We start from the raw sequence: 23299 nt of genomic DNA, 5'->3' as shown, positions 1-23299 counted from the left end.
CTCCCTTTTCGACTGGAGACTTAAGGGGTCATTGGAGCACTCCCCGGACTCCTCTTTCGGTACCTTTTTCGCCCTCTAGCAGAGCCTCCGCCGGGTTGTGAGGCTCTGCGAGACCTCGCCTTTTGCCCTCTTTGCCCTGGCTCTCGATCGTTTTGCGGTCGATTTGGTGTCTTCCTCACGGAGACACCAGGGCCATGTGCCATGCATGGGAGGGGGGCCAACATTGCCTCTTCACTCATTACCATTTGTCTTGGATCTATCACCTGTATCCTTTTTCAACCTCGCCAACACTTTCCATCCGTCAGTTCTCTTTCGGGCCTTCCCGCATCAACGCCCACGGCACCCAACACCTGGCCAGCATCCGTCAGCAGCTGGTTGAGGAAGCTTGGCCATGCGTCTGCGGACCATGCCACCACGTCGAGGCAATCACAGACGCCTCACCAGGCTTCCCAAGAGGCTTTCCGACCGGCGATGCCTAAGAAGAAGGCAACGCAAGGCAAAACCAGGCGCACCGAGGCAGCCGCGAGGCGGCCGCGAGGCGATATAGTGAAGCGAGGCATTGAGGCGCGAGGCATCATGTCGCATCACTCGGGCGTCAGGCAGAAGCGCCCCCATCATCCCTTCACAGCTACAGCATCCGACATCGATTGGACAGAGGAAACAGCGCCGGCGCCAGCGCCCGCCCTCGGGCAGTTTCATGGCGGTCGCCGCTCGCTCTCCCGGCGGTGGTGTTCTCGCCCACCGTCACCATCGCATGCTGGGCCACCCCGACTTACCCAAGCCTCCCTCCCACTCTGCTCTTCTACGCCGGATCAAAGTTGGTCGGATGGCGGCGGTATCACTTCCTGTCGTTTTTCATAGCGTAGGCTACCACCTAGCTGAGCGGCGGCGCCAGCGAGCATTTCTGCCTGCCCTGAAAAGGAAAAAGGCAAACGACCTCTGGCATTTGTCACAGTTCACGTCGCCGTGGACGCCAGGGTGTGAGCACACTTGAACAGAAGACAGAGGCAGCAGGTCCGGATTGTCGCCGCTCTACGGGCGGCTTATTATGACGGGTCATTTCATCGTTGGGGCTTGTCACATTGCACGAGGAACGGATGCTGTGACAGAAGTCAACATTGGCTGTGGCGGGCATGGGAAGGGACTTTGCAGTTACATTGTCGACTCTGTTGGCTGAGGAACTTCTTCCAGCTACTCCCTTCTCGCTGCCGCGGTAATGTTGACTAGGTTTGACGGTGGTCGCGGCAGCTGTGCCCTTGTTCCCTCTGTCCAACGTGTGGTGCTTTGGCGCCACGAGACGATGAGCTAGTTCTCCTTTGGGTTTTGCAGTTTTACAACCTGCTCGATTTACCAAGTGGGAAGATCTGGGCAAAGAAAGAACAAATTATATTCAATATCATCTTGGTCTTGCTTTGCCAACTCCCGCGCCGAAACTTTGCCAGGAACCCACGGTGTTGACCATTGTCCCTGGCCAGCCCAGCTTTCTGATAACTCACATGTCGCTGCTCTTCTTGCGCCATTACCATCGGTTTGTAAGCTTTGTAGATGCACACGCGCCCGGGTGTGTGTGTCTGTCTCTGTGCCGCATACCTTCCATATGCTGACTAGATAGCAAGCGGTATCCCGACATACGGGCCCAGACCCCACCCTCCCCTCCCCCGCCAGGTCGGGCGGCCGAGCAAAGTCGACCGCCCATCACTCGACAGCCGGTGCTCTGCCACACTACTCGGGGCGGCGAACGATAGTCGTCGTTTCTCCCTTTGGAGACGATGCGGGGGCAGGGCTAAGTGGGTGTATTGGTCGACCCGAACACCCATCACGTCAACCAAAAAGCAATGTCTGCGGCCGTCAAACGTGTACGCTATCAAGATGGGTTTTTCGACTTCGACGAGCGGAGACTTCTCCGACAGTGGTTCGCCCTCGCACGCGCCGCCGACTCTCTACCTCCTCCTCCGACTCCCGTCTGTATATAAAGTCGGGGGCGATGGAGAGGCCGAACCCTGAGAAGTTGGGCAGCGAACTCCTTCTACCGCCGACCTCACCGTTTCCTGAAGCTTTCCTACCTGCGATAGCCGCCGTTTCAGACTTGCGGAAACCCTGCCCGAATCTGCCAGAGAACCCAACCCTCGTCGCGGTGGCCACCCGAGACCCCCACGGAACACTACTACGATCATGAATTCTTGGTCTGCGCAGTCAGCCTACAACGGGTACCGCCGCCGTTCCTGAGTGGTTTCATGTCAAGGGGTTGCAGAGGAGGCACGGCGCGTGTCATTATGACTCAATTTTACTGACTAGATGGCTCTCTCCCTCAGCCAACCCACGCCGAACCCTCGACACGTGTATTCGTCGGCGGTACCGCAAGACGTGGCTGCGCAGCGACGCATCTCCGCATACCAGAACCAGCCGGTGTCGCAAGACAGCAGCGCCTACCGCGTCTCGTACCAGGGGACGGACGTCGCCTCGAGCGTGGCGCGGCACCAGGCGCGGGTCGCGGCGGAGATGGCGAGGATCGCGGCCCAGTCCGGGGGACGAAGTTCGTGAGGCCGTTATCTGGGGTACCCGAGCCCAAGGGGCGACGAGCGAATTTAACGAACTCTGTAACGAACTTGACGAACATAACGAACTCAACGAACATAACGAACATAACTAACTGAACGGATATAACGAACGTAACGAATTCAACGAATTGGAAAGGCGCCTGTCTGGCGGCTGCTCACATATGGAGCCTGCTGTCTCGGGCTCAATGTGCCGAGAGGGTGGGAGAGGAAACCACATAAGGCGGCGTCGGTGGCAGGTTTAGACTTGAGCCGGGTCGAGGGATTGGCTTTTCATTAATTACGGGAATCGAGGGGCCGAGGACGGGTCGGATAGCACGGGTTTTGCCTCTCGTTTTCCGCACACCTTATGTTGCGTGGGCTTGTCAACTATTCATCGGTGCTGGCTGATTTACACACATCTCCAACTGAAATCATTCCCTATAACTCGAGTCCTCCATCTCCGGTGCTGCTAAATCGATACGCTTCTTGAAATGGAAATACCATCGCGGATAGCAATGCCCATTCTGACATGCGGTTGGTTAATCAATTAAACCGACGCTGGCAGCCGGCCCACACATGCATGCACGCTGCCGCCTCTAGCCCTCGGCATCTACCCGGGCCACGGCAGCGAATGATGGAACGAACGAGTGCCGGTGGTGTGACAGCCCCCAGCTGCATCCCACGCGCTAGCCCCGGATTGGCGCCCGGGGAGAGGACCTGGGGCTGGGTTGGGGGATCACGTTGACATCTTGCAGCGCTGCTCGCGTTAGCTCATGCCGTGTTCTGGCGATGCTGCATGGCACTGGCGTCCCACCGCCAAATGGCCGGGGCATTCGTTGTCGAGCACATGTCACGCAATGCTTGGAGGCAGCTGTCGGCGAGGGCGAGGCATGACCTCCGTCCGCTCGGGTCTGCCTCTGCATATTAACCGCGCCTCCCCCGTTCCGTTCCGTTGACGTGACCGCATCGACTCCTGTGAAGCTGAATTCTCGTAGAGACAATTACCAGCCGCCTGTTCTCCCACCCGCGGTGATCTTTAGTCTTATTTGGCAGCACCATGGAAACGCCTCTTATAACACGGCGGGGATCATCACGACCTTCCGGACATCACACACGGACAGACACAACCAGTCACACGGCTACGGCATTTTCAATCAAAAAGGCTTCACGCGGGCTCGACAAGACTCTTTTGAACGTTTGAAGATTCGGACGCTGTCGTCTTCTATTCTTCCCCCACGTCCCGGCCCTGCCCTTTCTACACCTGCACGGCCTTCAAGAAGGCGCGGCTCTCGTTGCCCTGCGTCACCTTGGCCACGGGCGTCAGGTAGGCCTCGTCGGCGTCGGGCCCGCCCTGCAGCTGGCGGACGTAGGCCTGCGCGACGCGCAGCCAGTTGGCCTTCTCGCCGCGGCTGGCGCCGCGGCCCTCCCACACCCAGACGGCGCGGCCGGCGTCGTCCAGCAGGAAGACGTCGTCGCCGTCAAAGTCGGAGAGGGCGGCCTTGCTGCCGTCCTTGACGACGTCGAAGCGCAGCTCGCCCGAGGCGTCGCTGAGGCGGAACAGCTTCTGCGGGCGCTCGCCGGCGTGGGCGCGGGACGCCGACCGCACGGGCCGCGGGCAGTGGAACCCGGCCAGCGGCGCGTCGTCGCCGCCGCCGCCCAGCAGGCCGACGACGACGCGGGACCGCGGCTCGTCCTGCGTCAGCACCTCGACGTCGACGTGCTTGGCCAGCGTCATGTCGTTGACGACCTGCGCGGCCTTGGCCTTCTCCATGGGGCTGCAGCTCGTGCCCTGCCACTGCCAGATCTTGTCGCCCGTGTCGAGCACGAAGACGTCGTCCTCGTCGAGGCTGCGCCACGTCGGCTCGACCTCGTGCACGACGACGCCGCCGCCGCCGCCGCTGCCGACGGCCGGGTTCTTGAAGATGCGCAGCAGCGTGAGCACCTCGGCCTTGGGCGCGTCCTCGTCGACGTGGCGGAACCCGGACCGCACGCCGCCGGAGCGGATCGAGATGCGCGGGAACAGTTCGAGGAACTCGTCCGACGGCGCCGCCTGCAGCTCGCGGTGCTGCGTCGCGGCGCCGCGCAGGAACTCGTCGAGCTCGACGGCCTTGTACGCCGCGGCGCCCGCCTCGTCCTGCGACGTGTGCGCGCCCAGCCAGAAGAAGACGTCGTGGCCCAGCCGCTCGGTCCCCTCCTTGGTGCCGACCTTGTACGAGTTGAGGACGATGTAGCTGTCGCCGTCCATGAACTGGCCGTACTTCTCCCGGGGCCACGCCTTGACCTCGAACTCCTCGATGCGCCAGACGCGCAGGCCCGCCGCCTCGCCGACCTCGCCGTCGTTCCACGCCGGCTCGGTGGCGGCCGAGTTGTACTTGACCTGGTGGTCGATGTCGGTGCCGATGAGCTCGACGTTGCTGTCCTTGATGTCGTACTCCTTGAGATGCACGAGACCGTGGTTCGGCGCCATGGTGTAGGTAGGTATATGCTCTTATTCTTTTCTTCTTCTTGTTTCTTTTCTTTCTTTGTTTCGTTTTTTCTCCCGTTTGAGAGAAATGAGTGCTTCCGGATTCTTTTCTTGGTCCGAGTCCGCGGCAGTGTTCTTACTACGTCTGCTCACGCACACAGATTGTCGCAGGAATGATGAGGTTCGGGAAAAAAGTAAGTTGGAATGATGAGAAGATGTAAACAGGAGAAACGTTCCCCGACGTCATTTGGCGGGACACGGACGTTTTGGACGGAGCGGCTCGACCAAGACACACGAACGCAACACAACGACACGCATGCACTAATTACGGCGGCGGCACGCGGTGGAGCGTCGCTCGCTCGTCAGCAGCTCTCGTGCGGGGATCGGCGATTTCAATTGGGCCAATCTCGACAGCGGCGGCCCTTCCTATGCTATGCTATGTATGCTGTGCTATACCATGCTCTTCTGCCGCTGCATCTCGAAGCCACACGAGATCCATCAATTGAGGTGCAAACGCCCCACGAACGCCCCCCTAAAAATGAAAATAAAAATGGCCCGTCACCCCCGTCAAAAGTACCGCCAGCGCCAGCCCAGGATTCGTGAAATGTTTTGCGTCTAAAAGCGAAGGAAAGGGGGGGAAGGGAATAGGACAAACAAGAGGCCCAACCCGTCGGAAAATAAAGAGAGAAAGAGAGAAAGAGAAGAAGCAAAGGAAAAAATATCCATGATAATAAACAGGCGTTTTCGGCCCGGAATCGGCCTCAGTTGAAGGGGGTGCTGAAGCCGAGCCAGTCCGACTCGGGGTCCGGCACCCCGGTGCTCCTCATGGAGTCGCCGCCCAGCCCGCTCATGACCTGCGGCTGCGGCATGTTCTGCTGGCCGCCGCGCGCGCTCGGCTCCGACATCTTGGGGTAGTTGAAGAAGTCGAAGACGTCGATGTTGTCGAGCTCGCTGAGCGACGTGACCTGCGTCGACGTCGGCTCCAAGCCGGACCGCCGCGTGGACGACGTCAGCGTCACCAAGTCGTGGGCGCTCCTGGAAAAAGAAGTCCTTGTTAGCAAAAGAAATAAGAAGAAGGGTGGGGGGAGAGAGTCCCCGACGCTACAACGACGGCAACAGAGCAACTCACTTTCTCATGGCGGTGAAGCTCAGGTCGCCCTGGCGGCCGCGCTGGACGACGCGGACGAGGATCTTTGCGTAGTTGTTGGCCACCTCCCAGTACTGGCCGACGTGGCGCAGGGTCTCGATGAAGAAGTCGATCTTGGGGTCGACGGGGCAGCCGACGGTGGCGGCGTGGACGAGCAGCAGGCGGGCGGCGACCCACAGCGAGAAGGCGAAGGGCGGGCCGAGCAGGTCGAGCCCGTTGGCCTCGAAGACGTCCTGGGCGATGTCGCCGAGGCTCTGGACGGCCGACAGGCAGCGCTGCATGGCGTAGTGTGAGGGCACGAAGATGTGGGAGCGCACCGTCGGGTAGGCGGCCGACGAGTGCAGGCGCACGACGGACGTGACGTAGGCGCTGTGCAGCATGAACCAGTTGGCCACGCGGCTCGCCGGGTCCGAGTGGCACAGCGCCGAGATGCGGCTGTACTCGCTCGGCAGGCTCTGCAGCCAGCCGTCGAGCGCGCCGTCGAGCGTGCGGTACGTGTTGCGCCAGACGGCCATCTCGGCCGACGACGCCACGTCGATGGGCGTCTTGAGGAAGTCGTGCACCCGGCTGAGGATCCGCAGGATCTCGCAGTGGTACGAGAAGCTGCCGAGGTTCTCCGTCTTGTTGGCGGCCGCCGCGGCTCCACCGACGCCGCCGCCCTGTTGCTGCTGCTGCTGCTGCTGCTGCTCGGGGGCCCCCGGGGCGCTGGCGGCGGCGGAGGTCCACCACGACCTCGTCTCGACGGGGACGTTGCGCGAAAAGAGGTCGTACGAGCACGGCAGGCCGCGGCGCATCTTCTTGTCGTCGAGCATGAACTCGAACGTGGTCGTGGCAATGGTGGCGTAGCGGTCGAGGAGGTAGACCATCCAGCACAGGCGGCGGCGGCCCTCGTCCTCGATCCACGACTCGGGGCGGCCGGTGGCGACGCGGCGCACGGAGCCCGTGTGGGGGACGTCGTCGTCGGCGCCGGCCGACAGGTAGACGCTGCTCTCCTCGCAGAGGTCGAGCTGGCGCACGTTCTGGGCGAGCAGGGCGAGCATGTTCCAGCCGCGCGGGCCGTTGGAGGTGCCCAGCTCGTCGAGGCAGAGGATGACGAGGGCGCGCAGGGCGGCGATGCTGACGTTCTCCATGGCGTAGGCCTGCACGCGGCGGCGCGACACGGCGTGGTGGTGCGCGCGCATCTCGGGCGACAGGCGCGGGTCCTTGAGGAAGCGCAGCGTCGTGGCGACGATGGCGTGCAGCAGCACGCGGTCGGCCTCGCTCTGCGACGTGGAGCCGAAGAAGGCGCCGAAGGTGGTCTTGCGGTCGAGGATCGGGCACCACGTGTTGCAGTGCTTGAAGTACAGGTCGACGAGCGTGTAGAGCATGTCGTGGGGCGGGAACTCGGAGACGTTGTTGTTGGGGAGGGGCGGCGGCGCGTCCTTCCGGGGCCCGGCGACGCTGGGCGAGCCGCCGCCGGCCTGGCTGAAGGAGTCGCCGGCCGAGAGGTTCAGGAGGGCCTGGACCGAGGTGCGGTCGGCGGCCTGGAGGGCGTCGTGGGCGTCGCCGCCCTGCCAGAAGGGGCTCGAGAAGGCCGGCGTCCTGCCGTTGGAGGCGGAGACGGCGGCGGCGGTCCTCGGCAGCCCGGCGGCGGTGGCCGGGCTGAGGCCGTTGCCGCCGTCGTGGTGGAAGCCGTCGACCTGGGAGGGCGCGGAGGCGGCGGAGGCGGCGGTGGTGCCGGGCTGGCCGGCGACGGCCGGGGAGAGGGCGCGGGTGTTGGCGATGTGGTCGTTGGAGATGTGGTCCTCGACGCGGCGGCCGAGGGCCTGCAGCAGGGCATCGAGGCGGTTGACCTTGGCCTCGAGCTCGAGGCTGAAGCCGATGCGGCTGCCGGGCTTCTGCCTCTCCAGGTAGACGCAGGTGCGGTTGTGGCGGGCGCACCACGAGCAGGCGGGCTCTGCGCGGTCACACTTCACCTTCCTTGCCTTGCAGAGCTCGCATCTGCAGTCCGGGTCAGCGGGAGCGGGATGGGGGCCACGATTCTCTCGCGGGGATTGTCATCGTCGTCGTCATCATCACCAACAGCAGCGGCAGCATCATCGGCATGGCCAAACCGAGAAACCCAAACAAAATACCTCCCCAAAAAAGAACCCCCAACCAAAAAAATCGCCAAGAAACTAATAAAAAAAGAATTTAAAAAAAAAGGAAAAAAACCTACGATGTCTTTTGGTGCTTCTCCCTCTTGCGCTTCCTCGGGGCGCCGGCCGAGCCGTTGTTGGTCGTGTCGTCGCCGCTGGATGCGTCGTCGTGGCTAAACACCGAGTTCGCTTCCTCCTCGGCCATTTGATGCGGGCGTGCATTCGTGTCTAGCATGTCTGTCCCATTCTCGTGGGAACTCCACATTTCCCCTTTTTATTTTCTGTCCTTTTCCCACTCACTCGGAGGGACGGGCGCGACGACGGGACTTTGCTCTTATCAGGGCCCTTCCTTTAGGACGGATGGAGCCTCTTTGCTGCTGCTGTTGCTGCTGCTGCTGCTGCTTACTGGACTGGGGGGGGGGGGGAGGGTAAACGGGGAGGGGTGCGTGAGCCTGGCCGAGTTAGTTTGATGTCAGAAAGTGGTCATTTCACTGGCGGGCGGGCGCGCGGCGAGCAGCAAAGCAAAAGCAGCAGGTTGGCAGGATGAAGACGGGCTAGCGAGTTACCCCAGCCGGTTGGGGGATGCTGAAGAAGGATGCGCCGCAGCACTCGGGGCGCATGGGGGCATATCCGACGTTGGCCGCGATGGTTGGGCCGCCCGGGGGGGTGCCGAGGTGCGCCCGGGGGGGAGGAAGGGGGCTCAGCGATGTCAGCTGGTCACAGAAGGTGAGTGGATGAGTGAGTGGGCGAGTGAGTGAGCGAGTGAGTGAGTGATTGGGTGAGTGAGTGAGTGCGGTGCAGCGCAGCGCAGCGCCGTGCAGTGCAGTGCGTATGTGCGCGCGAACCTGCAGCCTGCAAGTTGCGAAGCAGCGGGTGTGGATGTGGAGAGGGGGGGAAAGGGATTCGAGCACCGAGTCTTCAGCGAGCAGAGGCTAAAAAATAAAATAAAATAAAAATAAAAGGGAAGCTAGGAGGAGGAGTCTTGGTGGGAAAAGAGAGTCACCGAGACAATGCCGCGGCCGAGGGCGGTTTTGTCAGCGAGCACTTTGGTCTGCTGAGAGCCACGGGGGCCGCTCGGGGTTCTCCCCCGACACACCACACGCCACACACACACGCACACACTTACAAAAAATAAAAAGGGATATCGCAGGATCAGATCCAGTTGTCGGCCCACCCGCGCGTCCACAATAAGGCCTGGGTCGATCTTACTTACATAGCAGCCGTCTTACACCAGAAAGAAGAAAAAATGAAGAAAAAATTGTGAGAAAAAAGAGGCTGCGGGAGACAACGGAACGCCAGTACTAAAGACTCCGCCGCGCCGCCGTCGTGCACCAACCACTCGAGCCAGAGACGCTCGCTTTTCCGACCACCCGCCCACCCGTCCGGCACACGAAAAGAACACCCGTCCACCCCGCGGCCTGGCATGGCACAGCATGGCACGGCATGGCATGAGACGACACGGATGAAGGGGAGAGGGAGAGCCATGTCTCACGCCCAATGATGAGCCCGCCCTTCTCCCCCTAGGGTTCCTCTTGGGGTTCCCTTCTTGGGGGGCGATTACGATAACGAGAGCCATCTCCGAAGCCATCAGCCAGACCTGCCCGTATCTTACAGGCCACCACCCGGGGGGACGAGATGCAGGAACCGCGCCGTTGTGTCGAGTTTCCCCTCCATTTTCCGTCAGTCTCCAAGTCCTACTTTTTTTTTTAAACACTACTACCGACGACACTCCATTGGGCATACAACGCCGCGACCCCGGCCACTCCGGGCTGTCTCTCCCCCTCCCGCTCCTCGACGTTTCCCTGCCTGGCCAGCCGGTGCGGGGATCATCCATGGAGCGCCTGACGCCGTCAAAGGCGGGCGGGGGGGTGTGTGTGAGCCGCGGCAGTGGCTTTCGACGATGGCCTTCTTCCCGCAGGGTCCATCGGACGGGCTGCATGTACGCCATTCCACCACCAGCGCCGTCCATGTATACTACCTCCCTCTTCCTTCGGAAGAAAGCCGCACTGGAGGGGCGGGTGGCGGGGCGGGAGGGCTCGACGTTGAATGAAGTCATTGCAGGCTGCGTTCCGCTCGGGTTCACGACTCATGTCCAGCAGAAAAACGGGACGGATGGAGCGAGTAAAGCAAGCAAGCAAGCAAAAACGAAGGCAGTGTACCATGTACGAACGAGCGACGTGGAGCCCTACCCGCCCCGAGATTTGCGCCTCCGATCATCCGGACTTTTCTTTCTTTCTTTCTCGCCTGTGTTTTTGCAAGGGGAACTTGCCGCGCACACGTGGAGATGGGGACGGAACGAGGATGGGCCTGCCCTGCGATATTCCCTGAAACGGTTTTGCTTGGCAGATCCTTTTTTTTAATTTACGGGTTCGCATCGGCGGCAAGCGAAGCAACACACTCTCTCGGCCGATCCCAGCTTTCGGGAGGCACACGAACACGCGTATGCTACAGACCGTACAACCACACACACTCTCACTCACATGCGCGGGATTTAATCGGGTTGAGAGAGAGGCAGAGATGCGTCACAAGGTCCAGAGAGTCAACGGGTAACTTTGTTACATTTCGGGCTTTCTCCAATTGGTGGTGGTGGGGGGGCCTTGTTCAAACAACAGACAAGTGGTATATCGAAGAAAAAAAAAAGGACCATCATAAGAAACAGAAGAAGAGAAGAACGTGCAGAAAAAAAGACGACACACCAAGCCCACCCCGCATCAAAAAACCCCCCCTCCACCCCCCACCCCGGTTTTTACGTAGTATTATTCATACTCGGGGGGAGACTCAGCTCGACCAGCCCTTGCTCATCTGGACGGCCTTCTCCCACCGGCCGAAGCGCTGGGCCGCCTCCTCGTCCGAGATCTGCGGCTTGAAGATGGTGCGGCCCTCGAGGTTGACGTCCTTGAGCTCGTCGAAGCTCTTCCACACGCCCACGGCGAAGCCCGCCGCGATGGCCGCGCCGAGCGCCGTCGTCTCGCGCATGCCGGGCCGGTTGACGGGGATGCCGATGATGTCGGACTGGGTCTGTCGCGTGGGGGTGTCAGCATATTTTCTTTTTTTCTTTTTCTTTTTTTGAATTCTTCACTCTTTTCGTTTCCCTCCCCTCTGTTCTCCCCGGTGGGGGGTTGCAGTGGTAGGGTAGGGGTGGGGGAGAGGGGTTGGTGGCAGGGGACAGGGGGCAGGGGTGACAGGGCGGGGTGTTCAATGGGGTGAGAGGCAGGGGGGCGCGTCATAATTCTTCTTACCTGCATGATGAGATCCGAGTTGCACATGCCGCCGTCGACGGCCAGCTCGGTCAGGGCGGCGCCGCTGTCCTTCTCCATGGAGTCGAGGATGGCCTTCGTCTGGAAGCAGGTGGCCTCGAGGGTGGCGCGGGCGATGTGGCCGCGGTTGGTGTAGGCGGTGATGCCGAAGATGGTGCCGCGGGCGTCGTCGATCCAGTAGGGGGCGAAGAGGCCGCTGAAGGCCGTGACGAAGGTGCAGCCGCCGTTGTCCTCGACCGTCTCGGCGAGGGCGCTGAGCTTGGACGACGACTCGATGAAGCCGAAGTTGTCGACGAGGAACTTGACGCTGGACCCGGCGACGGCGATGCTGCCCTCGAGCGCGTACATGGTCTTGCCCTCGCCAAAGTCGAAGGCCACGGTCGTCAGCAGGCCGTGCGACGAGATGACGGGCTTGGGCCCGATGTTGTACAGCAGGAAGCAGCCCGTGCCGTACGTGTTCTTGGCCAGGCCGGCCGTGAAGCCCTTCTGCCCGACCAGGGCCGCCGACTGGTCGCCCAGGCAGCCCGTGATGCGGGTGCCGCTGAGCGCCGTGTTGTACAGCGTGCCGTAGGCGTCGCGGTCCGACGAGCGCACGATCTTGGCGAGCTTGACCTTGTTGGTGTCGATGCGGAACCAGTCGATGAGGTCCTCGTCGTACTTGAGCGTGTGGAGGTTCATGAACATGGTGCGCGAGGCGTTGGACGGGTCCGACACGTAGACGTCGCGCGCCACGCCGCCGTTGAGCTTGTAGACGAGCCACGTGTCGACGGTGCCGAAGGCCAGCACGCCGCGCTCGTACGCGTCCTTGACCTCGGGCACGTTCTCGATGAGCCAGAGCAGCTTGCCGACCGACGGGTATGTGGAGAGGGGCAGGCCGCAGCGCTGCGTGAGCTCGCTGGCGCCGAGGCGCTGCTTGAGCCGGCGCACGAGGTCCTTGGTGCGCGTGTCGGTCCACACGATGGCGTTGTACAGCGCCTTGCCCGTGGTGCGGTCCCAGACGACCGTGGTCTCGCGCTGGTTGGTGATGCCGACGGCCTTGATCTGCTCGCGGGAGTGGCCCTGCTTCTCAAAGGTCTGGACGGCGCCGTCGATGCACGTCTCGACCGAGGAGACGAGCTCCTCGGGGTCGTGCTCGTGCCAGCTGTTGGGGGAAGAAGGTCGCGTTAGCTTTTTTCTTCTTCTTCTCCTTCTTTCTTCCTTGCCCGCAACGACGCGCGCAAGCTTATACATCAGGCGCGACAAACTTACCCTGGCTGGGGGTAGATCTGCTTGAACTCGAGCTGGTGAGTGGCAATGACCTCGCCGTGGGGGTTGAAGATGAGGAAGCGGGTGCTCGTGGTGCCCTGGTCAATGGCACCGACGAAGGAGATGTTGGAGCCGGAGCCCCCGTTGACTGCGGAGGAAGACATGTTGGTGTTGCTGCTGCTGTGCTTGAATCGGCCGGGGAGGAGGGACGAGAGCATTCACAAAGACGAAGGCGGCAAGGACGGTACGGTGCTGTCGTGCGGGCGCAACGAAGATGGAGGGGTCAATTGGGGAGGGGGAGGGGGTATCTTTGCGGAACGGGGTGAAGAGAAGAGAAGGGACAAGGTAATGGAGAGAGAGAGAGAGGAAGAGAGAGAGGTTTTTGGGTTTTATCCCACGGGCTGACAAAATATTTGTAGGTGCCCGCGCATGTGGGAGACTCTAGCTTTTCCCCCAGTCGGCCAGGTAAGTCTTCCAGTCTCCCGGGTTATGTGTGCGTGCGTGCGTGTGCGTGTGTGTGTGTGTGCCCGCGTGTCGGGTTAGCTCCCTCCACGGGGAATTTGACAGCTTTCTCGAAGAGCTACCCCTCATTCCCAGCTTCCTTCGCCTACACTACCCCATCCCCAGATCGTGTGGAGATGTCACGAGATGAAGAAAAAGGCAACCAAGGCACCGGGGCTGGGGGGGACTGTAGAACCGCAGCTCCGTATAGACAAAAAAGGGGGGGACCCCGGAAATGCAGGATTACCTACCTCATCCTCCTCCTCCTCCCCACTGGGGTTGAATGCGAACGGGTCGAAGGGGGCCTCGAACGGGGGGGGAGAGGGGGGGGGTGTGCGGTTTGCGGTGGATGGTCACTTCATTTCATCTTGACAGGCAGCCGGATCCTGTCGTCTCACGAGAAGTAGACCGGACGAAGAATAACGAAGCCATATGCCAAAAAAAAAAAAATAAGGATAAAAAAAAGGATACTCGTTTCGGGGTGGGCACACCGAGTTACGTCGGTAGGTGGTTCGCGAGGCAGGCAACGTCGGCCGTGGCCAGCGAGCAAAAGACACAGGTGGAGCGGGGGTGGCCCGGAGCGTCCCCTCGTGATATGGGGCTGATGTCATTTCCAGTCGCAGTGCCACAGCACGAGTTTCGGGCTGCGTCGGCGAACTCCACGGTCCGGTGGGTCCGGCCTAATGCCGGCCATTATTTTTCTCTCTCTCTCTCTCGAGGGCCACCGGTGGCCCGAGGCTCGTTCTCCAGGGAAAGCGGGGTCGGCCTTGTCCAGGAAGACATCCGAAGGACGACACACACAAAAAAAAAAGAGGAGGATCATGATGGGCTGGTAGTCTTGCCTACACAGGTTAGAGCCTCAATGATGGACGAACCGGCACGTCCGCCATGCGCCGAGCTGCGCCTCTCCCTTCTACCGCTGCCCGTTTTTTCCCTCTTTCTCACTCACTCTCTCTCTCTCTCTTTGTCGTCGCCGTTGCGCATACTGTGGTAGGCTGCGCATACGAGCGAGCGAGAGAGTGAGGGGAGGGCGGCGCGGACATGCAGACTAGAAAAGGGAACCGGGAACGAGCATCGAGACATGGGCCGTCGCCGGTGGACGAACCGGGCCAACCAACATCAGCCAGCATCCCTCCGCCCCCCCTCTCTCTCCACCCCCTCCCCCAAAAACACCACAGAGGTCCGTGGAACGCGATTCCAAACGAACCAACAACGGCAACAAACCTCCCCCCTCTTCAACTCCAACCTGCATATGCATAGACTAGCCATTTGCCGATGACTTTGCGTCCGTTCCCCCCCGCGTCGAGAGGGAAATCGAAAGATGGAAGGAAACGGGCAAGACGAAGTCGACTCTTCGAATTGCCGCTGACCTACCTACCTGGTTGCTTTCCCCCTCATGCACTACGTTGCACTCGCCTCCCATTCGTCTAATCCCGTGCAACAAACTGCGGGGAAGAAGGCGAAAGTTCCATGACGAACGAGGCAAACAAGGATACCATTCCAAACCTGCCGGAAATGGATTGTGTTTGTAATGGCCGAGAACTGGGGGAGAGGGGTTTGCCTTTCGGGCTCACTCGAGGTCGAGCTCACTCGAGCTCACTCCGGGGCTAACGTTGTCGAATGAGCCGCGGCCCCCCCGGATAGCTTGTCTCCCCGTCCCCTTTGAATTTTTTCTCTCTTCCATTAGTCTTCTCCGGCGTGCATCGTAACCGGACTAACGTCGTTGGAGAGAGAGAGCCTTGACCGTAAAAAGGAAGTTATCAAAAAAATTAGCTGCGAACGAACCGGTGTCGAGAACAATTCTAGTTCCGTCTCTTCCCTTGATGATAGGCGTACCCTGCGTGTGGTATGACGTTTGCCGCGGTGGTTACATGGCTCGCTCGGGTGTGGTGTGGCTCCGTCACTGTCAGATTTGAGAGACTCCACTTCGTGGGCCCTTGGCGCCATCGCCCGGCCCCAGATAAACCAGGGGTGGGAGGAGTATGTATGCATCTTGGAAGAGGCAATCTTCTGATCTCATCAGTCAAAAAATCGGCTTTAAATGCGGAATTGGGGAATCCTCTGCCAGGTCATGAGACTTACAAGGAACATAGAAGAAGAAAAAGACGGAACCTCGAATATACTCCCCCATCTTACCTCTAGTCAGTTCGTGATAGGACGGACTACGACCATTCGGGGAGAGCCTAAAAGACCAAAAATAAAGAAACAAGCTAGGGCAGGGAAAGAAAACAGAGTCGTGTTGCATACGACCGCCCGCAAAATCAACCAGCTCTTTTCGACGACGACGACGACGACTCGACCCCGATCAGAACGGGTCCCCCCCCGGAAGACGCACCGAAAACTCTCAAAGAGCCGCCCGCGGAATCCAGCCTCCCTCGGAAGAGCCACAAGATCCCAAGGTCCCCATCTCACGCGCTCATTTGGGCTCCGCTCTCATCCTCCGTGGCCCCTCCCCACACGTGGGAACTGGCCCCAGAAGCTTACCTCGAAGAAACCACATCCTCCCTTGCCCGGGCAAGGCACAGATAGGCCTGGCCTCCCTGCAAAAAAACCGGACTGGGAAGTGAAGCCTATTAGTGGCGCGGGTGGGTTTCGTCGTTGCTGTACCTCTACATCGCGCAACCTGCGCGGCCCGCCGTCGCACTCGACCACCTTGGCGAACGAAACCCCGGATAGGGTGAAGGGGTGCCGGTTCCAGTTGCCAGTGCCACTTTCAAGGAGGAGGAGGGGGGAAAGGGAAGGCCCTTGGACGACGACAGGTCCAGAATTCCTTCAAAGCCTCGGCCGTCGTCCGCAACAGCACCCGTCCGCGTCTCGGGTTGTCGACCGCTTCAACTTCGGTGTGAGCCACCGAACTGCATCGCATCTGCCCCCTTGTCCCACCAAGTCCATCCTCATTCCCTTTTTCTTCCCTTCTCACCAGACCGAAGGAAGGCACGCGCGCACCACCTGAGCGACTTTACTCTCCCGCCCACATCGTTCGACTTTTTTTCTTCCTCGCCCTCTCCGTCTCTTTGCCCTCCCCCCCACCGCTCCCCGTACGATCCCGTTGGACTCGTATCTTTTTCGACGCCAGTCCAATCCCGACTCGTTGGTGTTCCCAGAGATCCGGATTTGGGAAAAAGCCAATCTCCTCTCTCAAACCTCGCTCGCACAAGACCGTTGGATCCGACGGGGTGGACGAGACCATATTGATACACCCTCATCGGCCGAGATCCACAGACCCGAGTACGCACGAAGCCGACGAAGATGGGTAAGCGTCAAGATTTCCTTGTGCAGCTCGTTCCATCCCCCCTCCCCTCCCCTACCCCCCCCCTCAATCTCCTCTTTCCCCAAAGATTGTCAACCCGGTGGATTGGATGCAACGGGTGTCCAGCCCCGTGGGAACACCAAGAGTCTGTGGGGACCATAAGAAGATGCTTCTTCCCCATGGGAGACGTGGGATGATATTTGGCCAGACCATCACCCGTTCCTTCGTCCCATCTTCATCACCCCGCGTTCTTCCTTCCCTCTCTTTCTCACTCTTGCTTCTCTTACTCGGCTCTCACCATCGCTCTCACTCACTCTGTCTCTCTCACTCAACTCCCCGTCTGCGCTGTTGTCTTGAAACCGTTGGTTGGTTCTAATGTCCATCGTCGTCACAGCGGAATCGGTGTCTGAGTCGTCGTCCGTTGGCAAGCAGCATATTCCAACCTACAAACACGAAATGGGAGGCGAAGAGACCCACGAGGAGCACGCCTCCGGCTCCATGACTCCCCCTCATCACGAGGAGGAGCAGCTGGCTTGGTCGCGCATCCGCGAGAACCTCTCGGATGGCTTCTCCGAGTTCTTCGGGACCATGGTCCTCATTCTCTTTGGCGACGGTGTCGTTGCTCAGGTCGTCCTCAGTAACAGCACCAAGGGTGACTACCAGAGTATCTCCTGGGGCTGGGGGTAAGTGAAAGAAAAGAAAATCCCTCGAGAGAGATATTCCTCATATCTCTCTCATCTCACCCACACACATCGCTTCAGCGTGACTTCATCGCGTGTAGCATGTCAAGACGGTTTGGCTGACTTTTGACGCTTTCCAGCTTGGGCGTCATGCTCGGTGTCTACTGCAGCAAGAAGTCGGGCGGTCACCTCAACCCGGCAGTGACACTCGCCAACTGCGTGTACCGCGGCCACCCGTGGCGCAAGTTCCCCATCTACTTCATCGGTCAGCTCCTGGGCGCCATGGCCGGCGCCTTCATCGTGTACGGCAACTACATCGCCGCCATCGACCAGTTCGAGGGCGGCGTGGGCATCCGCACCGTCTCGGGCGCCAACTCCACCGCCGGCATCTTCTGCACATACCCCGCTGCCTTCATGACCCGGACGGGCATGTTCTTCTCCGAGATCATTGCGTCCACCATCCTTCAGTTCGTCATCTTCGCGCTCGCCGACCCTGCCAACGGAGCCGCCGGCCCCCTCCTGCCCCTGTGTCTCTTCTTCCTCATCTTTGGCATTGGTGCCTGCTGGGGTTGGGAGACTGGCTACGCCATCAACCTGGCCCGTGACTTTGGCCCCCGCCTGGTGTCGTACATCCTCGGATACGGATCTGAGGTGTGGTCCGCCGGTGGATACTACTTCTGGGTAAGGAGAATCCTTCGCCCCTGCCCCCTTTTTTCTGATGGAGTTGTTTTTCCTATCGTGTCGTGTGTGGCGAATGAAATAAGTCGACTAACAATCCCGGGTTGATAGATCCCCATGGTTGCCCCCTTCTTCGGCTGCCTCCTCGGCGGCTTCCTGTACGACGTGTTCCTGTACACGGGCGAGAGCCCGATCAACACCCCTTTCATGGGGCTCACGCGCCTCTTCCGGCCCCGCCGAGACGTGTGGTCCAACACCTACAAGTCCCGCTTGGAAAACAAGGTGTAAGATGATGATGTGTGTGCGCGCGCGTGTGAGATGCCTTTCATCGTATTTGCGATGAAGAAGCCACGGGCCTCATTGGTCCCGATGATGAGTGAAGGAAACAAGAAAACTGCCAAACGATGATACCAAAGCTTTTCAAAAAGAGAGAGAGAGAGGGAGAGAGAGCAACGGGCGGCCGCCGCTCATTCTGAAATGAGTCTGTCGTCGCGCGCGCCCGTGGGTCTGATCAAAACCGACCCGACCCAAACCGGAAAGAAAAAAACAAAAACAAAAACGGGAGATTGATACCTTACGGTGAAGAAAAAAGGAAAAAGCGGTTGGTGAAAACATCGAGGTCTTTCTCGAGTCGTTGTTTTTCTGCCTTTGATTGGTGGTCAAAGTCCAGTTCACTGTTTGTTGTCTGTATGTTGGTTGGGTTGGGGGTTTCCAAGCGACTGCTGCGAATTGGGGGGTTTTTTTTTCTGCTGCTGGTGCTTGGTGCTTGGTGCTGATGGGTGGGATTAGCGGTGTCTTTTATTTTTTATTTTTTTACCTCTCTCGCGGGGTCAAGCAGAGCCTTGCTGGTGTTGTGTTATCTCTTTTTTGTTGCTGCCGTAGCTCTCGTTTTGGTAGCAAAAAGAATAAAGCGCCAGAAATCACAGAAACAAAAAATATGTTCAAGCTTCGAATGCCGTAGACTACTACGTGTGTGAAAAGAGATGAGGGAAAAAATAAGCCATCACAGGCGAAAGCTTTTCCCCTTCTACGTGGTAAAGCAAACAGCTGCGAGGGCGCCCGTGAATTAGTATTGCTGGCGAGGACCCCTTGAAAGCCTTCGCTGGAAGATTGTCACGAACGCCCGAGGGCGGGTCAGACCTGGCGCCGTGGGAATTCTTCCGTCGTGTCGGCGATTTTTGCCAACAAATTACGGGGTGTGGAGGGCCCGGCGCGCCCACGGTGCCGGAATCGCTCCCCAAGGCTTTGGGATGCATTCGATGCAGTCAATAACACCGTGGGCTTGCAGCTTCTTGGGACTGGGGTTCTTCAGTCTTTGGACCCTGAGAGGCCGGAAGGACCCTGAAATAGTGGCCGCGCATCCCTTTGGGAACGCCTAGAATCCAATAGTCTCGCAGACCCAGCAGCATCGTCGCAATGAGGCACAGCGGGCCCCATGTAGACATTCCCAAGCTGGAAATATCCCCCCCCCGTGCCATCTGCAGCCGACCGGCCCTCGACATTTGGTTGTCTGTTTGATTGATTTGCTTACCTTGCCGGCGGGATCGTCGCTGCTCAAATTGGCAGACGGATAGGTACAGGGACAGAAGCTCGGGCAAGCCAAGCACACTACATAGTCCAAACTCCAAGCTCCAACTACGCCGTACGACCGTACTGACAGCTCAACCAATACCATGCCCGTGTCATTTCGCGCATTGTGCGCGCATTGTGTGCATCGCAAGGGCTTCGGATGGTCTTGGTGGACTGTCAAGCTTTAGTGAAAGGTTGCCGGTCCGAGAGCTGGGCGCACTGGCGCGGGGAGGAGACGGGCAGAGTTGTGCCTGGGTGCTGTCGCCTGAACTTCCGTCCAAAAACAAGAGCCGGATTGAACGGGGTGGTGTCGTGACCGAGTCAACCGCCTTTTGGAGACGTCGGATGGCCACCCTCTGCGAGGTTCTGAAAGCCGGCAATGGGCATAAGCTTGATGATTGAAGGTTGCGATGGGGTCGGGGCGGAGCCGGGTTAGCTGTGTGTCTAAGTTCCCAGGGTTCTCTCTCCTCGAGCAGTAGCCGGCATCATGTACAGTGACCTCGAATCGACGATGGCCCCAAGCTCCTCCAAACCTTGGAAGAAAGCTGACTCGCAAGCTTTTTGTTCAGACGCCGACGAATGTCGAACACGGCAAGATAGAGTTGCGTTTAGCGCTGCATCTGAAGGCGTGGGGAAACCCAATACCAAACAGCCAAGAGCCAGCAGACGTCGAGGAAACGTCGCAGTCTAGAAGCACCCTTGGACCCGGCCCGGATTGCTCAGATTGGCTGCAAATCTCGGCAGCGAAGATTGATTGACACTGGGAGGGGGATCTGCGGGAAAGTCTAGATTGGCAGAATGTAACCCGCGGAGCTCGACCGCAACCCGAGATTCGACACCAGGAACAACCATTAAAGCCCCACCCAGCGACTGGCCTCGTGGTTGATTGATTGCATAGTGCCTGGGTGCGCCGGCGGGTGTAAGTCGACGAGGGAGTGGAGGGTATTTCGAGGCAGCAGGCCCGGGCGTCGCGCGCAGGGGACGGCGAACGGGATTGGGACAAACCGGGAACCAATTTTTGCAGTCTGAAAAACAATGACTGCATCGTGACCATTCTGCAGGCACAAAGGGAGCCAGATTGTGGATTGGCAGCAGTTCCACCTTGGCGTCACGCTATCCTTCGTCTTCCCACTTATTGCATGGCGGCGCGGGATGTTCGGCGTGGCACTGCGGCGGGTGGCCGTCACTGCTGTGGGATGCGGTGGGAAATGGTGGCGGCGGCGACGGACGACGGACGCCCGGCGTGTGCGTGTAGGTATGTGTTCTGGCGGGTGCAGCAACGGTGCCCCTACCGCAGTTGCATCCTAAGAGGGGGATGTCCGGGCCATGCTGTCAGTACGTACCCGTACAAGATCGGGTCACGGTACATGGCGAAGGTAGAGTGACTCGTGCGCGGATGTCGGCAGCTGGGAGTGGACAAAGGGTGCGGGAATAGCTGGGTCGGGAGGAGAGAGTCGGTAGGGCGGCCGATGGCAGGTTTTCCTGGCTTGACGGCATTATGGCGGGTAGCATGGCGTCGGTGTGATGGGCGTATTAGTAGTGTGCGTGTGCGTATGTGTGTGTATGTGTGTGTGTATGTTGTGTATGTTGTATGTGCTGTGTGCCAGAGCGTTGTAAGAGGCGGCGTTTTGACCGGTTGCAACCCCGACAAATCGGACCAAGAGAGAAAGGCGTGGCGGCTCTGGTACGGCCATCCGTCCCGGGAGCCAAAAACGGTCCGCATTAGGAGGACGGCATCTGGTTCTTAAGGTGAAGCAGAGGCTCGCCTCGAGACCCCTCGAGGACCCCTTGAGCAAGGCTCATGTCGGGCCTCAACCTCGAGAGTGAGGCGGGCCCAGAGAAATCAGGGCTGGCGAGAGGGCCGGCGGGAGAGGATTTGCCAGCGATAAGAGCAGTTAGTGCCAACATGGCGTGGCGCTGGGTGGGCAAACATGCCACGATGGGGACTTGGGAGGAGCCCAGGAGGAGCAATCACATTCGGGCCATTGGGCGGGCCGATTGCTGGCAGCAGCTTAGGAGCGCACTCAGGGGGAGCTTAGGGTGCAGCACAGCATGCGCGTGTGTCGAGATCCAGCAGGTGGGAGATGGATGGCGCTTTGGCGAGCTGATTCTGCAGTACCGAGTGTGCGAGTGTGCCACGGTTGGTGTACGTGCGGACGCGGTGCGATGGTGGTCACGGAGATGGAATACCGAGGCATAGCGAGCGAGCGAGTTGGAGAGAGCGCGCAGTTAGTTCCGCTGACAGCGTGAGCGTGTGAGCTGTGCTGTGCGTGAGGAGGAGCGTGTGTGTCTCTGTATCTGCAGGGTGAGAGTGAGAAAAAAGGGAAAAAAGAGGAGACCGGGAGAAGGAAGAAAAAAGGGTCGAGATGCAAATGCAGGGGACTGAGTGGGAATCGCAGCTGACGGGATTGCGCTGGAGCCAATGGGGCCGGCGACAGGGACACGAGGGCGCCGTCGCTGGATCCCACTTGCCCGTCCTTCTGTGGTGCTGTGGTGTGTGGTGTGGTCTCGGAGGATTGCGCCGATCATGGTTCACCATCTCCAATTTTTGCTCCAATTCTTTTGTGTGAGGGGAATTCCCTCTTTTTTTTTCTTTTTTTTTCTCTTGTTTTAGACAATGTTCATTCTTCAATGTTCGGTAATGACAGCCGATGGGGCCGAGACAGGGGTCTCCACCTTAGTAATACCGACCTGACCCCGAACACACTCATTTCTCGGTATAGAAACACCGAGGTGCATCACCGTCCCCTGATTGACTTTTGAGGCTCTGACTGGAAACACCACGCGGATGGGATGGCACCGACGTCTGTCCCACTGTCCCACGGCCGCTCACCCCGGGGCCCCTCGAGATTTCGTGCTTTCCCCATTCATTTCTCCATGCTGCATCCTGCGCCGTTACCGACGTGACGAACAAGAAGCGGACCTCCCTGGGCCTCCCTCTGACTCTCTCCATGGCCACCCACGAGCATCCCGGGCTAGCTCGGACGGAGCTCGGCGGCTTCTGTCCCATTCCCCCCATGATGTCAGACCCCGATGCTGTGCGTGCTGCGACATTTGCGACAGAGGTAGCAGCTTGGGCCACGCCCAGCTGGGGGAGCTGGCAGACAGAACAGAGCAGAGCAGCAGCAGCAACAGCACCCATGTGTGTTCTGTAGCTTAGCATAGCACGTTATGCTATGGTATGTCGTGTATGCCATGCCACGTGGGGGTCGAGGGTGCGATGATGCTGTGCTGTGCTGTCCTGCGCGTCGTCGCGGCCAGCCGAAGCTCTCTCTCTCTGCCCCCGATCTCCATGCCCACCCACCCGACCAAGTGGCATCTCCGTTCGTTTCCTTGTTCCCCTACCACACACACACACACGCCCCCCTTCCCCGATCTACTTTTAGCCTCTGCCGTGCTTTTTTCTTCTCTCTCTCTCTGTACCCTGCCCGGCCCAGCCCAACGGAAGATTTTTGCTGGCGCCAAACGGGACCATTCCTGCTTGAGCTCGGGGTGTCATTCCACGAATCGAAAAGCAAAGTTGCGGGTGACGGCGGCCCAGCCCGGCGACCTTTTGCCAGCGGAACCTGATATCCGCCGATCAACATCCTCGCCTCGACCCTCTTAAGTCTTCGGCTCTTCTCTTCTTCTCTGACTTCCTTTTTAATCTTCCTTTCCCCCCCTTCCTCTACTCCCCAGCATCATCGCACCCATACAGCCCAACACATACACTACGGGCAGGAACGAACTCTAAGACTCCCACTCACGCCTGGGACCGTCCACCACATCAGTACTCCCCCCACGCCGCATCCCGTCCTGTTCGGACTCGGCATAATACTCACCCGAGAGGAGAGGAGAGGCCCATCGTCTCCAGC

General features: G+C 59.6%; 4 protein-coding genes across 4 annotated transcripts; 1 reads left to right on the top strand and 3 right to left on the bottom strand.

The window, feature by feature from the left end:
- Positions 1-3792: 3792 nt before the first annotated feature.
- Positions 3793-5004, bottom strand: EsH8_II_000530 (gelsolin family protein; the record flags this gene model as incomplete). Its single annotated transcript, XM_083263828.1, has 1 exon — positions 3793-5004. The coding sequence occupies one exon, from the start codon at positions 5002-5004 to the stop codon at positions 3793-3795; it is 1212 nt and encodes a 403-aa protein (XP_083121150.1).
- Positions 5005-5762: 758 nt separating this feature from the next.
- On the bottom strand, positions 5763-8470 carry EsH8_II_000529 (transcription factor domain-containing protein; the record flags this gene model as incomplete). The annotated part of the gene is made up of 3 exons (XM_083263827.1): positions 5763-6036; positions 6131-8128; positions 8346-8470. The coding sequence occupies 3 exons, from the start codon at positions 8468-8470 to the stop codon at positions 5763-5765; spliced, it is 2397 nt and encodes a 798-aa protein (XP_083121149.1).
- A 2573-nt stretch (positions 8471-11043) lies between these two features.
- EsH8_II_000528 (glycerol kinase) lies at positions 11044-12931 on the bottom strand (the record flags this gene model as incomplete). The annotated part of the gene is made up of 3 exons (XM_083263826.1): positions 11044-11283; positions 11505-12663; positions 12771-12931. The coding sequence occupies 3 exons, from the start codon at positions 12929-12931 to the stop codon at positions 11044-11046; spliced, it is 1560 nt and encodes a 519-aa protein (XP_083121148.1).
- A 3586-nt stretch (positions 12932-16517) lies between these two features.
- Positions 16518-18164, top strand: EsH8_II_000527 (aquaporin-like protein; the record flags this gene model as incomplete). The annotated part of the gene is made up of 4 exons (XM_083263825.1): positions 16518-16521; positions 16913-17201; positions 17339-17879; positions 17988-18164. 4 exons carry the CDS (start codon positions 16518-16520, stop codon positions 18162-18164), a joined length of 1011 nt encoding a protein of 336 aa, XP_083121147.1.
- Positions 18165-23299: the final 5135 nt, after the last annotated feature.

Source organism: Colletotrichum jinshuiense, chromosome 2, assembly GCF_051148585.1.
Source record: "Colletotrichum jinshuiense chromosome 2, complete sequence".
NCBI classification, from domain to species: Eukaryota; Fungi; Ascomycota; class Sordariomycetes; order Glomerellales; family Glomerellaceae; genus Colletotrichum; species Colletotrichum jinshuiense.
The sequence above is the reverse complement of the archived record's forward strand: the minus strand, read 5'-3'. Positions and strand labels throughout refer to the sequence as shown.